Source organism: Salmo trutta, chromosome 10 (genome assembly GCF_901001165.1).
Source record: "Salmo trutta chromosome 10, fSalTru1.1, whole genome shotgun sequence".
Classification (NCBI taxonomy): Eukaryota; Metazoa; Chordata; class Actinopteri; order Salmoniformes; family Salmonidae; genus Salmo; species Salmo trutta.
In genome coordinates, this window is record NC_042966.1 from 26,061,482 (window position 1) to 26,077,685 (window position 16,204).

The 16,204-nt window shown below is 43.2% G+C and overlaps 1 protein-coding gene across 6 annotated transcripts in view; it reads right to left on the minus strand.

Moving 5' to 3' along the window:
• tanc2b (tetratricopeptide repeat, ankyrin repeat and coiled-coil containing 2b) overlaps positions 1-16,204 on the minus strand; it is a 242,648-nt gene that overhangs the window by 119,814 nt on the left and 106,630 nt on the right. For all 6 annotated transcript variants that reach the window (XM_029765078.1, XM_029765077.1, XM_029765075.1 and 3 more), the window contains one exon: positions 14,055-14,132. In XM_029765078.1, the coding sequence (XP_029620938.1) occupies positions 14,055-14,132 (78 nt within the window). The remainder of the gene's footprint in view (positions 1-14,054; positions 14,133-16,204) is intronic.

Genomic DNA, 16,204 nt, shown 5'->3' on the forward strand with positions numbered 1-16,204 from the left:
AAAAAGGCATTAGGTGAACAATAGGTAGGCAAAGAAATAAAACAACAGTAAAAAAAGACAGGCTATATACAGTAGCGAGGATATAAAAGTAGCAAGGCTACATACAGACACCGGTTAGTCAGGCTGATTGAAGTAGTATGTACATGTAGATATCGTTAAAGTGACTATGCATAAATGATGAACAGAGAGTAGCAGTAGCGTAAAAGAGGGGTTGGCGGGTGGTGCGTGGGACACAATGCAGATAGCCCGGTTAGCCAATGTGCGGGAGCACTGGTTGGTCGGCCCAATTGAGGCTTTTTGTCCTAGACTTGGCACTCCGGTACCGCTTGCCATGCGGTAGTAGAGAGAACAGTCTATGACTGGGGTGGCTGGGGTTTTCGACAATTTTTAGGGCCTTCCTCTGACACCGCCTGGTGTAGAGGTCCTGGATGGCAGGAAGCTTAGCCCCAGTGATGTACTGGGCCGTACACACTACCCTCTGTAGTGCCTTGCGGTCAGAGGCCGAGCAATTGCCGTACCGGGCAGTGATGCATCCAGTCAGGATGCTCTCGATGTTGCAGCTTTAGAACCTTTTGAGGATCTCAGGACCCATGCCAAATCTTTTTAGTTTCCTGAGGGGGAATAGGCTTTGTCGTGCCCTCTTCACGACTGCCTTGGTGTGTTTCCATTCTAGTTTGTTGTTGATGTGGACACCAAGGAACTTGATGCTCTCAACCTGCTCCACTACAGCCTCGTCGATGAGAATGGGGGCGTGCTTGGTCCTCCTTTTCCTGTAGTCCACAATAATCTCCTCAGTCTTGGTTACGTTGAGGGAGAGGTTGTTATTCTGGCACCACCCGGCCAGGTCTCTTCCTCCCTATAGGATGTCTCGTCGTTGTCGGTGATCAGGCCTACCACTGTTGTGTCGTCTGCAAACTTAATGATTAGCCTATTAGCCTATCAGAAGTTTCTAAAGCCATGACATCATTTTCTGGAATTTTCCAAGCTGTTTAAAGGCACAGTCAACTTAGTGTATGTAAATTATGACCCACTGGAATTGTGGTACAGTGAATTATAAGTGAAATAATGTGTCTGTAAACAATTGTTGGATAAATTACTTGTGTCATGCACAAAGTAGAGGTCCTAAACGACTTGCCAAAACTATAGTTTGATAACAAGAAATTTGTGAAGTGGTTGAAAAATGAGTTTTAATGACTCCAACCTAAGTGTATGTAAACTTCTGACTTCAACTCTAGGTATGGCTCTGACGTTCTGCTCGACCATAGATGGGCTGTGGTGGAAAAATAAGCAACACTACTGCCAACCCGTCTGTTGCACACGCGTCAGTTCTGTTGCTAAACAATCAAATCAAATGTTATTAGTTACATACACATGGTTAGCAGATGTTAATGCGAGTGTAGCGAAATGCTTGTGTTTCTAGTTCCGACAGCTCAGTAATATCTAACAAGTAATCTAACAATTCCCCAACAACTACCTAATGCACACAAATCTAAAGGGGTGAATGAGAATATGTACATATAAGTATATGGATGAGCGATGGCCGAGCAGCATAGGCAAGGTGCAGTAGATGGTATAAAATACAGTATGTCCATGTGATATGAGTATTGTAAGATATGTAAACATTATTAAAGTAACATTATTTAAAGTGGCATTGTTTAAAGTGACGAGTGATCCATTCATTAAAGTGTGCAGTGATTGGGTCTCAATATAGGCGGCAGCCTCTCCGAGAGATTACTGTTTAACAGTCTGATGGCCTTGAGATAGAAACTGTTTTTGAGTCTCTCGGGCCCAGCTTTGATGCACCTGTACTGACCTCGCCTTCTGGATGGAAGCAGGGTGAACAGGCAGTGGCTCGGGGAATTATTATCCTTGATGATCGCTTTGGCCTTCCTGTGACATCGGGTGCTGTAGGTGTCATGGAGGGCAGGTAGTTTGCCCCCGGTGATGCATTGTGCAGACCGCACCACCCTCTGGAGAGCCTTGCGGTTGAGGGCGGTGCAGTTGCCGTACCGACAGGATGCTCTCGATTGTGCATCTGTAAAGGTTTGTCAGGGTTTTGGGGGACAAGCCACATTTTTTCAGCCTCCTGAGTTTGAAGTGGCGCTGTTGTGCCTTCTTCAACACACTGTCTGTGTGGGTGGACCATTTCTGTTTGTCTGTGATGTGTACACCCAGGAACTTAAAACCTTCCACCTTCTCCACTACTGTCCCATCAATGTGGATAGGGGGGTGCTCCCTCTGCTGTTTCCTGAAGTCCACGATCAACCCGTCTCTGGTTTCCTACTTTTCAGCTTTTATCACATTAATTGCAGGAATTGACACAAAATGTGTCTGGGCAATGATTACACATAAATCTTTTCGAAGAGTGGACTGAAAAAAGAAAATGCAAGATAGCTTCCCTGGTGGTGTAGAGGATAAAAGACCTGACTTGGGAACCAGACATTGCAGGTTCAAACCCAACATGTGCAGAATATCAACATACTCTATAAAGTGTGAAAAATATGGTTGTGTTTGTATGATTAAATGCTGTTCAACTGTCCTATGAATTACATAAAAATGCCATGTGTCTCCATATCACCTACAATACAGTCATCAAAGGCAAAGTGCCATCAAATCTGTAAAGAAACATAATGGGGATGTAATCCAATCGGAGTTAAGGAGCAACACCAACTTAAATGTAACATTTCATAAATGTTCTGTGGACCTCCAAGACAAGGTAAAATGTATATTGCGCGAACATCAATGGAATATTATGATAAACCTAAAACAAATATGCTATAAAAATGGACTTATTTGGAAATTGTGGAACATTCTGGGAATGTTCTGTGCAACCTATGTGAATATCACCAGAATATTCTTGCAACATCCCAGACAACCCCGTTAACTTAATTAAATGTTCTGGGACCCAGCGCTGTGTTCGAATACTCATACTAACCATACTATTTTCCTAGTATGGATATGTTTAGTATGTCAAAAGTTCCCGGATGTCGCATGACATTCGTCAAAATCCGAAGTATACAAGCAGTGGAGACTATTTCCGTACTTTAAGGCCCACAATGCAATTCTTCAGAAAATGTGCGTAGCTTCACAACATTTTCAGATTTGAAGAAAATGGCAGAAAATATGTAGCTGAAGTCCGACGAGAGCGGATACAAATGTAAGTACAAAAAGTAAATATTCATCGCTTTAGCTAATTATGACAAATGTTAAGAAAAGGTTGAGCAATGTAATATAAAAGTAATGACTTGTCGAATAAGTTAAATTAAACGTTATGTTGGCTGACAATTTGTTAGCTACGCTAGCCTTACAAACCGCATAGCATATCATTAGCTTGTATGTACCAGTATATTAGCTAGCTAGCTGGGTAGCGAATGTCAGTTTGCTACTAATACATCAAACTTGCCAGTATATTAACTATACTGATCATAAATATAAACACAACGTGTAAAGTGTTGGTCCCATGTTTCATGAGCTGAAATAAAAGATCACAGAAATTTTCCATATGCACAAAAAGCTTATTTCTCTCAGATTTTGCACACATTTGTTTACATCCCTGTTAGTATCCCTGTCAGTGAGCATTTCTCTTTTGCCAAGATAATCCATCCACCTGACAGGTGTGGCATATCAAGAAGCTGATTAAACATCATTATCATTACACAGGTGCACCTTGTGCTGGGGAAAATAAAAGGCCACTCTAAAATGTGCAGTTTTGTCACACAACACAATGCCACAGATGTCTCAAGTTTTGAGGGAGCATGCAAATAGCATGCTGACTGCAGAAATGTCCACCAGAGCTGTTGTGAGAGAATTGAATGTTCATTTATCTATCATAAGCTGCCTCCAATGTTGTTTTAGAGAATTTGGCAGTACGTCCAACGGGCCTCACAACAGCAGAACACGTGTAACTAGCCCAGGACCGCCACATCCGGCTTCTTCAACTGCGGGATTGTCTGAGACCAGTCAAAAGGACAGCTGAGGAGTATTTCTGTCTGTAATAAAGCCTTTTTGTGGTGAAAAACTAATTCTGATTGGCTGGGCCTGGCTCCCTAGTGGCTAGGCCTATGCCCTACGAGGCCCATCCATGGCTGCGCCCCTGCCCAGTCAGGTGAAATCCATAGATTAGGGCCTAATGAATTTATTTCAATTGACTGGTTTCCTTATGTGAACTGTAACTCAGTAAGATCTTTGACATTTTTGCCTGTTGTGTTTATATTGTTGTTCAGTGTGAATGCTATCTAACTAACTACCCAACATTAGGCTTATATGCGGTTGGTAGCTAATGGTTTTAAACCTGATTTATGTCACGTTAACTTGCCACAGGTTTATCTAAAAAGGGTGTCTATTTACATTATAGGGACTGAAGTTGATCAACTGGCGGGCTAGAAACTAATTCTGGTTCACAGGAAAGAGGCATGCGGCCTTGAAGGGGTTTGAGTAAGAAGCTGAATTGCTGGGAACGTTACCTAACATTAACAATCACTAGACTGTCAAGTTACTGCAGCTTATATGATCTGGCTCATCTACATTCATGATGCAATACATACTTGGGAGCAAGTGATAACGTTACAGGTTGGCAGGAAATTTGGGGGGACAAAAAAAGAAACATTTTGTGCTGGCATCAATTCAACTTTCAATTGGTTACTAATGCCTGGGTGTATTTTATCTGTATTTGCCAACTGATAGTTGGTAACTGTAATATATTATTGTGCTTTGCCTAGGGCATTTGTGCAAGTGTACTGTCTGAAGGGGAAGGACAAAGATAAAAGTAATTTTTCTCTCTACACAGTAGACATCTAAAATGTCTCAATATCTTCACAATGTCCAGGTTGTATGGTGAGTATGGTGAGTGCAGCTAACTTGTTTCTTTTAGGATTTGAAGTGTCCCCAAACTGGGGTGAGTACAGATGGAGGGGAGAGCACCGCTGCCTCCTGGAAACGGTGCAGTACCATGGATGGCCCAATTCACATAAGGCCCGCTATTACACCGCCTGTTGTCATTGCCTCATCCAGCCAGGAGGGAGTGGTGTTTTCAGGAAAAGTTCAGGAGCCGAGAGAGAGAGAAATAAGATAGAAATCCCAAGAGGAGGAGAGAGCCAGAGTGGGTCACACTACTCAGAGAGATGTAGGACATAGATCAAAAGAGAGAGGCAGGCCAGCGCTCATGATGAAAAGAGAGAAAGATGCAATAAAAAGAGAAGAGAGACGAGGAAACAGAAAGAGAGTTGAGGAGGACCGCAAGAGGAAGAAGATAGAGGAGGAGTACAAGAAGGAGGAGAAGAGAGAGGAGGAGTACAGGAAGATGATGGATAAGGAGAATAGGCGTAGGGACAACGAGAACTGACGTAGAGAAGATGAGAATAGACGGAGAGACGAGGACAATAGACAGAAGGAGGATAGACTGTTGAGGGTGTTGGAGGATTTTAATGACAAAAAGTAATGTTTTTATTTGCCAGTGCCTAGTTCCAATAGAGTTGCCAATATATCAGCCATTGTTTGAGTTCCAGATCTGGGTCCAATGCCAAATGTTTTCTTTCAAACTACTTGAGCACTTGATCGAGCCTGCCTATAAATGCCAGTGCTAATATAAAAATACATGTGTTTTGTTTAGTTTTTTTATTTTATTAAATTATTTTAAAAAGTTACATTAAGTGGAAGGCCACACAGCTTTATATTATAGAACATTGTATTAACAACAAAACCATAAGTTTTATGCCACGAAGTTCTTAAAAGAGCTCCACCACACACAAACAGCAGAATAGAAAATCTTTCAAATATGAAAACTGGTAATATTATAAAAAAACAGAACAGTAAGTTATGTCAAATGTGAAAACGGGTGATATTGATTGATTTAAGAATCAACAATTAAGTTTCAAATAACAAGGTGTGCGCGCGTGAGGAACACATGGTTTGCTTTCTACTGGTGGGGAATTGCAGTAGTTGTGGTCACCTGGGATGGGGTTAGCAGGTGCTGCAACATTGCCCACTCCCGATGATCAAATCAAATCAAATTGTATTTGTCACATGAGCCGAATACAACAGGTGTAGACCTTGAAGTGAAAAGCTTACTTACAAGCCCTTAACCAACAATGCAATTTGAAGAAAAATAAGTGTTAAGTATTTACAAAAATAAACTGTAAAAAAATAAGAAATTAAAAAAATAATAATAATAATTAAAGAGAAACAATAAAAGAACCGTAACGAGGCTATATACAGGGGGTACTGGTACAGAGTCAATGTGCCGGGGCACAGGTAAGTCGAGGCAGACATTTTACGTGTCCCCAACCGATTGTGTTTTTTGTTTGTTTTTAAAAATTGTTTTAAAAATGATTTTGGATATAATGTTGCCGCTAACGTCTCTTATGACCGAAAATAACTTTTGGACATCAGGACTGCAATTACTCACCACAGACTGGCAGAATCCTTTTCTAACTTTAATGGGTCTGACAAGCCCAACGTGAACAATATACTGCTTTCTCGGGAACAGACCCAGATCCCTGTGATTTGCATGAAGAGGAGGCTGAGAAAAAGGGTCCAGACGGCGGGCTACCTTCTGAGAATTGAATAAGCTGTATTCAGCCCTAAAAAAAACAAGAAAACGCTCACCCAGAGGCGGCGCTCCAAGTAGCCAGGGACGTTAATGCAGGGAAACTTAAATCCGTTTTACAAAATTTCTATCAGCATGTTAAAAGTGCAACCAGAGGGGAAAAAAACTCTGGACCACCTTTACTCCACACATAGAGACGCATACACAGCTCTCATTCACCCTCCATTTGGCACATCTGATCATAACTCCGCCCTCCTGATTCCTGCTTACAAGCAAAAATCAAAGCAGGAAGCGCCAGTGACTAGATCAATAAAAACGTGGTCAGATGAAGCAAATGCTAAGCTACAGGACTGTATTGCTAGCACACACTGGAATATGTTCCGGGATTCCTCCAATGGCATTGAGGAGTACACCACATCAGTCACTGACTTCATCAATAAGTGCATCGATTACGTCATCCCCACAGTGACCGCATGTACAGTTGAAGTCAGAAGTTTACATACACTTAGGTTGGAGTCATTAAAACTCATTTTTCAACCACTCCACAAATTTCTTGTGAACAAACTATATTTTTGGCAAGTCGGTTAGGACATCTACTTTGTGCATGACACAAGTAATCTTTACAACAATTGTTTACAGACAGATTATTTCACTTATAATTCACTGTATCACAATTCCAGTGGGTCAGAAGTTTACATACACTAAGTTGACTGTGCCTTTAAACAGCTTCGAAAATTCCAGAAAATTATGTAATGGCTTTAGAAGCTTCTGATAGGCTAATTGACATCAATTGGAGGTGTATCTGTGGATGTATTTCAAGGCCTACCTTCAAACTCAGTGCCTCTTTGCTTGACATCATGGGTAAATCAAAAGAAAATCAGCCAAGACCTAAAGAAAAAAATTGTAGACCTCCACAAGTCTGGTTCATTCTTGGGAGCAATTTCCAAACGACTGAAGGTACCACGTTCATCTGTACAAACAATAGTACACAAGTATAAACACCATGGGACCACGCAGCCGTTATACCGCTCAGGAAGGAGACTTGTTCTGTCTCCTAGAGATGAACGTACTTTGGTGCGAAAAGTGCAAATCAATCCCAGAACCACAGCAAAGGACCTTGTGAAGATGCTGGAGGAAACGGGTACAAAAGTATCTATATCCACAGTAAAACGAGTCCTATATCGACATAACCTGAAAGGCCACTCAGCAAGGAAGAAGCCACTGCTCCAAAACTGCCATAAAAAAGCCAGACTACGGTTTGCAACTGCACATGGGGACAAAGATCGTACTTTTTGGAGAAATGTCCTCTGGTCTGATGAAACTAAAATAGAACTGCTTGGCCATAATGACCATCATTATGTTTGGAGGAAAAAGGGGGAGGCTTGCAAGCCAAAGAACACCATCCCAACCGTGAAGCACAGGGGTGGCAGTATCATGTTCTGGGGGTGCTTTACTGCATGAGGGACTGGTGCACTTCACAAAATAGATGGCGTCATAAGGTAGGAAAATGATGTGGATATATTGAAGCAACATCGCAAGACATCAGTCAGGGAAGTTAAAGCTTGGTCATAAATGGGTCTTCCAAATGGACATTGACCCCAAGCATACTTCCAAAGTTGTGGCAAAATGGCTTAAAGACAACAAAGTCAAGGTATTGGAGTGGCCATCACAAAGCCCTGACCTCAATCCTACAGAAAATTTGTGGGCAAAACTGAAAAGGCGTGTGCGAGCAGGGAGGCCTACAAACCTGACTCAGTTACACCAGCTCTGTCAGGAGGAATGGGCCAACATTCATCCAACTTATTGTGGGAAGCTTGTGGAAGGCAATGCTACCAAATACTAACTGAGTGTATGTAAACTTCTGACCCGCTGGAAATGTGATGAAATAAATAAAAGCTGAAATAAATCATTCTCACTACTATTATTCTGACATTTTACATTATTAAAATAAAGTGGTGATCCTAACTGACCTAAGACAGGGAATTTTTACTAGGATTAAAAGTCAGGAATTGTGAAAAGCTGAGTTTAAATGTATTTGGCTAAGGTGTATGTAAACTTCTGACTTCAACTGTACATACCCCAACCAGAAGCCATGGATTACAGGCAACATCCGCACTGAGCTAAAGGCTAGAGCTGCCGCTCTCAAGGAGCGGGACTCTAACCCGGAAGCCTATAAGAAATCCCTCTTTGCCCTCCGACGAACCATCAAACAGGCAAAGCGTCAGTACAGGACTAAGATCGAATCGTACTACACCGGCTCTGACGCTCGTCGGATGTGGCAGGGCATGCAAACCATTACAGACTACAAAGGGAAGCACAGCCGAGAACTGCCCATTGACACAAGCCTACCAGACGAGCTAAATTACTTATATGCTCGCTTCGAGGCAAATAACACCACCAAATGAGACCACCAGCTGTTCCGGAAGACTGTGTGATCACGCTCTCCGCAGCCGATGGGAGTAAGGCCTTTAAACAGGTCAACATTCACAAGGACGTAGGGCCAGACGGATTTAAAGGACGTGTGCTGCGAGCATGCGCTGACCAACTGGCAAGTTTCTTCACTGACATTTTCAACCTCTCACTGTCCGAGTAATACCAACATGTTTTAAGCAGACCACCATAGTGCCTGTGCCCAAGAATACTAAGGTAACCTGCCTAAATAACTACCGACCCGTAGCACTCACATCTGTAGCCGTGAAGTGCTTTGAAAGACTGGTCATGGCTCACATCAACACCATTATCCCAGAAACCCTAGACACACACATAATTCTTAACTGAATTTTCTTTATTAAAATAAAAAATATACAAGGCCTCAAGGCCTATTTGTGCAAAACAAATGAACAACACACACCCACACATCTATTCTATTGTTTAGGAATGTTTGACCACTAGCTGTTTGAATATGTAATTTATATAATCATTTTGATTGAAAATGTATTAATTTAGTTAATTTGTTGTTAAAATTAAAACAGCCTGTGGTTATTTGCTATTGGATTGGCAGAATGACACAACAACAAACACATTAGCCTACAGCTGGCCTGAACATAACTTTTTTGAATGCACTTTAATTGTCCAATGTCACACTTGCCGATGGCGAGGTGAAGCCTGTGCCCAAAGCACTGTAGGCGGGTCCAGTAGTTAAATCGCAATGCTTTTATGATGTTGCTCCTGCTGTCAGTTGTCATGCACACCAGTCGGTCTTCGCTCACCTTCCACGATGCCAGAGAGTCTTTGAGACCCTAGGCTATTACTTCACCCGTATGATCAACGGGAAAGTAAGACATCTGGAGGCAGACACTTTGCAATTTCCAGTCTTCATTTATGTAGTGGACTGTCAAACTTAGGTATGGCTCTGACGTTCTGCTCGATCATAGATTGGCTGTGGTGGAAAAATAAGAAACACTAGCCAGCTGCTCTGCAACTCTTTCGCGGGTAGCAGTGTATAATCGCGGCAGGGCTTCTTCTGTGAAATACTTGCAGCTTGGCAGCTGATATTTGTGGTCAACTGTACCTCGCAGCTTTTTAAAGCCTGGCTTTTCTACTGTAAATATTGGTCCATATCTTCCACTATGTTATAGGTCACTGCATCCGTTATCTCCTTCCACCTCAAACTTTTCTTGTCATAAGGGATTACGTTTGAAAAGGATGCGGCTATGGTAGTTTGTCTTTTAGCAGACGTTTTGGGAATCGGGCGACCGGAATCTGCATTGCTTAGTCACACGCATTCCTTCCTTTCCACCGCGTTTCAGTTGCAGGTGATGGAAGGGGTTGGTTGTACTGCTGCTTTTCGTAGCAATTGTCTTTCAACACATTTTGCACAGAACATCTGTTTGCTGAACATCAGACCTCTTAAACCCAAACCACTTCCATATTCCTGATAAAACATTGCTGCCCTTTTTGGGGATGATTTCATCCTCACGAGAGGCTAAACTGGCATCCTCACTTTCCATTTTGGTGGAACTCTTACCGCCGCTACACTTCTCCAGCGTGGATACAATTTGTGAAAGGCTGTCTAGGGCTGTGATTGGTGGATAACCTCTGTGCATGTGTTGTCACGCAATTGGGACATGATTCGACATTGGGCTGACAGAGAAGAGAGAGTGAGACGCTGCATTTGTAAAACGTTACAACATTATAACAGAACCTCGATTCTTGTGATACAGGAATTTTCCATATCGCGCTAAAAAAATAAACTTGAATATATAGAAAAAACTCGATATATTGCCCAGCCCTACTTGAGACATGTTGGTATTACAGACTCGGTCAGGGAGAGGTTGAAAATGTCAGTGAAGACACTTGCTAGTTGGTCAGAGCATGCTTGGAATATACATCCTGGTAATCCATCTGGCCCTGCGGCCTTGTGAATGTTGACCTGGTTAAAGGTCTTACTCACATCGGCTACGGAGAGGGTGATTACACAGTCGTCCGGAAAGAGCTGGTGCTCTCATGCATGCTTCAGTGTTGCTTGCCTCGAAGCGTGCATAGAAGTAATTTAGCTCGTCTGGTAGGCTTGTGTCACTGGGCAGCTCGCGGCTGTGCTTCCCTTTGTAGTCCGTAATAGTTTGCAAGCCCTGCCACATCCGACGAGCGTCGGAGCCAGTGTAGTAGGATTCAGTTTTAGTCCTGTACTGACCCGTTGCCTGTTTGATGGTTCGTCGGAGGGCATAGCGGGATTTCTTATAGGCGTCCGGTTTAGAGTCCCACTCCTTGAAAGCGGCACCTCTACCCTTTTACTCAGTGCGGGTGTTGCCTGTTATCCATGGCTTTTGGTTGGGGTATATATGTACGGTCACTGTGGGGACGACGTCATCGAGGCACTTATTGATGAAGCCATTGACTGATGTGGTAAACTCCTCAATGCCATCAAAAGAATCCCAGAACATATTCCAGTCTGTGCTAGCAAAACAGTCCTGTAGCTTAGCATTTACGTCATCTGACCACTTCCGTATTGAGTTAGTATTAGTATTAGTTTTTGCTTGTAAGCAGGAATCAGGAGGATAGAGTTATGGATTTTCCAAATGGAGGGCGAGGGAGAGCTGAGTAAAGTTGGTCTTGAGTTTTTTTTCCTCTGGTTGCACATGAAACATGCTTGTAGAAATTAGGTAAAACCTATTTAAGTTTCCCATGCATTAAGTTTCACTGGATGAGCATTTTCTTGTTTGCTTATGGCCTTATACAGCTCGTTGAGTGCGGTCTTAGTGCCAGCATCAGTTTGTGGTGGTAAATAGACAGCTACGAAAAATATAGATGAAAACTCTCTTGGTAAATAGTGTCATCTACAGCTTATCATGAGATACTCTACATCAGGCGAGCAAAACCTTGAGACATCCTTAATATTAATGTTGTGCATCAGCTGTTATTTACAAATAGACACAGACCGAAGAAACATTGTAGAATCATCCGCACAAGTTGGCAGTTTGTGTTTTGGGAACATATCTTTTGTGATGTCCCCACAATGTTCTCACCAGACAGTTCCCACAATGAATCATTCTGGGAACCTTTAAACAACAGATTAAATTTGTTCTAGGAAATTTCTTGCAACATCTGGCTAATGTTTTATACAAACATTCTTTAATCATCAGCACGACTGGACCATTTTTGTGTTATGAGGACATTTGCAGAGACCTAATGAATGTTCAGGGAACTTTCACAGAACCAATTTTGGTTTGCTGGGTAGGGTATTCATAGGAAGTAGTTTATTCTCGACATGTATGATTTCTGACAGTGTCCAAGGTAACGTAAAAAGTGAATGTGGAAACATGGAGAGTGATGATGCTGAGGTATTGACTGGGATCTGCCTGGCTTGACCCAGCAGTGATAATAGTCCTGCAGGCAGACAAGCACCACATGCTGTTTACATGACAGGATGCCTCGCTGTTTCCCTCAATAACAATGTTCCAGAAACCTGTCATCTCTGATATAACACAGGAACTATGTCTAACCATCAGAGATATGTAGCTAGAATAGAGATGTGAGTGCAACCATTATCTAAAGACAACCAAACTATAAGGGAGCTGAATTTCTGAAAGAGCACAGCAGCAATCACTAAACAACAGCAACACCTCCCTCTAAATATCACAAGTTCTGTTTGTCACAAGTTTTATTCTCACATTCCCTGGCGCACTAACATATCTGTATAAAACCCTCTACAGCCATTTTCTCCCTCAACACTGAATCACAGCCCAGACGGCCCCGTCCCACCAGACAGACAGAGCTGTCTCACCAACTGGCCAACACCTTCACATTACATCAGCTAGCATAGCAGACAGTAGACAGCAGACAGCAGGAGCCATTAACAGACACTGCTCAGTGACAACTCCACAGTAGTCCCCATAGAGGGCTGTGTGTGTGACAGCCAGGCTGTGATATAGACAGACACAGCCAGGGCCTGCTTACAGCGTACCCACACTATACCCCATCTCTGTGCTTTCAGCTCTGCCTGAGAGACTAAATCCATTGAGCCAGGGAGGCATGTACTGTAGCAGCAGCAGTGGTTTGGCCAGATCCCTCAGCATGACAATCCCCTCATGTCTGTCTGTCTGTCTGTCTGTCTGTCTGTCTGTCTGTCTGTCTGTCTGTCTGTCTGTCTGTCTGTCTGTCTGTCTGTCTGCAGGGTGTGAACGCACACCAGAGGGTAATTCAAGAGAAGCGGCCTTTTAGGGAACACGTTGTCTTTTCTCTCCTTTACACAAACGTCTGAGAGCCGAGAAAAGTTTTCTGTGAGCCAAGGGTCTGGGGGGAGGGTGAGGGGAGAGAAGACGAGAGGTACTGTAGCTACATTGACCTGGTAAATGACTTAGCTCCCGAAAAACTTCAGAACAAAAGGATAGGGGGGATTTTGAGTGCTACTTGTTGAATTGTTGAGACAGACAGGGATTTTTGAAGGGCGTTAGAGCCACTTCACAGAACAAAACACACAGACGCAAACATACACCCACTCATAGAAGCATCCAGCTCAAAAAGAGCAAGGATACTAATGGGCAAATCATATTGCCTAAAATAGTCTACGGAAGCGGAACTCAAGAATTCTAGTCTATAACATCTACTGTATATTGTTGACAGACACAATTGCCAATATTGTTTCTCTTTCTGCCCAGTGTATACTTCCAGGGATAAGAGATTCAGACAAATTTACAGGAACATAAAAATGCATACAGCGTACTTTCTCCACAAAATTATTACTTCACTTCTCTAGAAGTTATTAAATCCTCTGTTGTTAACTCATATAAAATACAGCCCTTTAAACAGCCTCCTGCCCTCTCTGTTGCTCCAGGGAAGAGAGAAAAGAGAGGCAGGAAAATAGTATGAGCATAAAGGAAGGAAGGAAGGAAGGAAGGAAGGAAGGTAGGAAGGAAGGAAGGATGAATGAAGAAACAATATTTCATATTATGGTCAGATGTTGCTAAGACAAATACATTGGGAAAAGGAGGGGAGAAGAGGGGAGGGGATAAGAGAGTGAGAGGGGATTTGGTCCACAGAGTAGAGTACACCCAGTAGTGTAACTACCTACCTTGACCGGTGTGGCTCAGGTGGTGGTGGTGCTCTACACTGGGCGATCGGGGTTCTGGCAGGTCCTCACTCCCTCCATCTGCAGATGAGGAGTGAGAGAAAGAGGAGAGAGTGTGAGCGTGGGGATGCCAGGAAAAGGAGAATGAGTGCGGCGGTGCGGCTGGCATTCCAGGTAGGCCACCTCATCCTCCACCAGCCAAGACTGGCACCTCAGGACCCCCAGGAGACTACTGACACACAGCCCCTCCACACCCCTCCTCCAGGGACCCAGACGATCCCGCAAACTGGCAAAGTACACCCAATTCTTCTTCATCAAGGTGGGTTGGGATGTAGACTGAAGACACCAACCAGGCCCTAGTCCAAAGCCCAGGGCCAGCCAATGAGAGAACTGTTACAATACTGAGAGGAGTGGTGATCCGGAGCTAGTCCCTCTGGATGAGTGAGAGACTAGCGAGGATAGGACTGGTGGTACAGCACACTACAGTACAGTAGGCGTTTTCTGAAAGTTGGCTAATTATATGAGGATCAATTACTGTGGGCCCAGAGGACTGAGAGATTGGCTCAGGGATATAATCAAATCAAATTGTATTTGTTACATGCACCGAATACAACTGGTGTAGACTTTTTACAGTGAAATGCTTGCAACACAAACCCTTCTCAACAATGAACTGTTTAAAAATAAAAATGGTAACAAAAGAGGAATAAAATACTCAAGAATGGAGCTATAAACAGGAGTACCAGTACCAGATCAACGTGGAGCTATATACAGACAGCCAGTACCAGATCAATGTGGAGCTATATACAGACAGCCAGTACCAGATCAATGTGGAGCTATATACAGACAGCCAGTACCAGATCAATGTGGAGCTATATACAGGAGTACCAGTACTAGATCAACGTGGAGCTATATACAGACAGCCAGTACCAGATCAATGTGGAGCTATATACTGGAGTACCAGTACTAGATCAACGTGGAGCTATATACAGACAGCCAGTACCAGATCAATGTGGAGCTATATACAGACAGCCAGTACCAGATCAATGTGGAGCTATATACAGGAGTACCAGTACCAGATCAATGTGGAGCTATATACAGACAGCCAGTACCAGATCAATGTGGAGCTATATACAGACAGCCAGTACCAGATCAATGTGGAGCTATATACAGACAGCCAGTACCAGATCAATGTGAAGCTATATACAGACAGCCAGTACCAGATCAATGTGAAGCTATATACAGACAGCCAGTACCAGATCAATGTGGAGCTATATACAGACAGCCAGTACCAGATCAATGTGGAGCTATATACAGACAGCCAGTACCAGATCAATGTGGAGCTATATACAGACAGCCAGTACCAGATCAATGTGGAGCTATATACAGACAGCCAGTACCAGATCAATGTGGAGCTATATACAGGGAGTACCAGTACCAGATCAATGTGGAGCTATATACAGGGAGTACCAGATCAATGTGGAGCTGTATAGAGGGAGTACCAGTACCAGATCAATGTGGAGCTATATACAGGGAGTACCAGTACCAGATCAATGTGGAGCTATATACAGGGAGTACCAGTACCAGATCAATGTGGAGCTATATACAGGGAGTACCAGTACCCGATCAATGTGAAGCTATATACAGACAGCCAGTACCAGATCAATGTGGAGCTATATACAGGGAGTACCAGTACCAGATGAATGTGGAGCTATATACAGGGAGTACCAGTACCATATCAATGTGGAGCTATATACAGGGAGTACCAGTACCAGATCAATGTGGAGCTAAATACAGGGAGTACCAGTACCAGATCAATGTGGAGCTATATACAGGGAGTACCAGATCAATGTGGAGCTATATACAGGGAGTACCAGATCAATGTGGAGCTATATACAGACAGCCAGTACCAGATCAATGTGGAGCTATATACAGGGAGTACCAGTACCAGATCAATGTGGAGCTATATACAGGGAGTACCAGTACCAGATCAATGTGGAGCTATATACAGGGAGTACCAGTACCAGATCAATGTGGAGCTAAATACAGGGAGTACCAGTACCAGATCAATGTGGAGCTATATACAGGGAGTACCAGATCAATGTGGAGCTATATACAGGGAGTACCAGATCAATGTGGAGCTATATACAGACAGC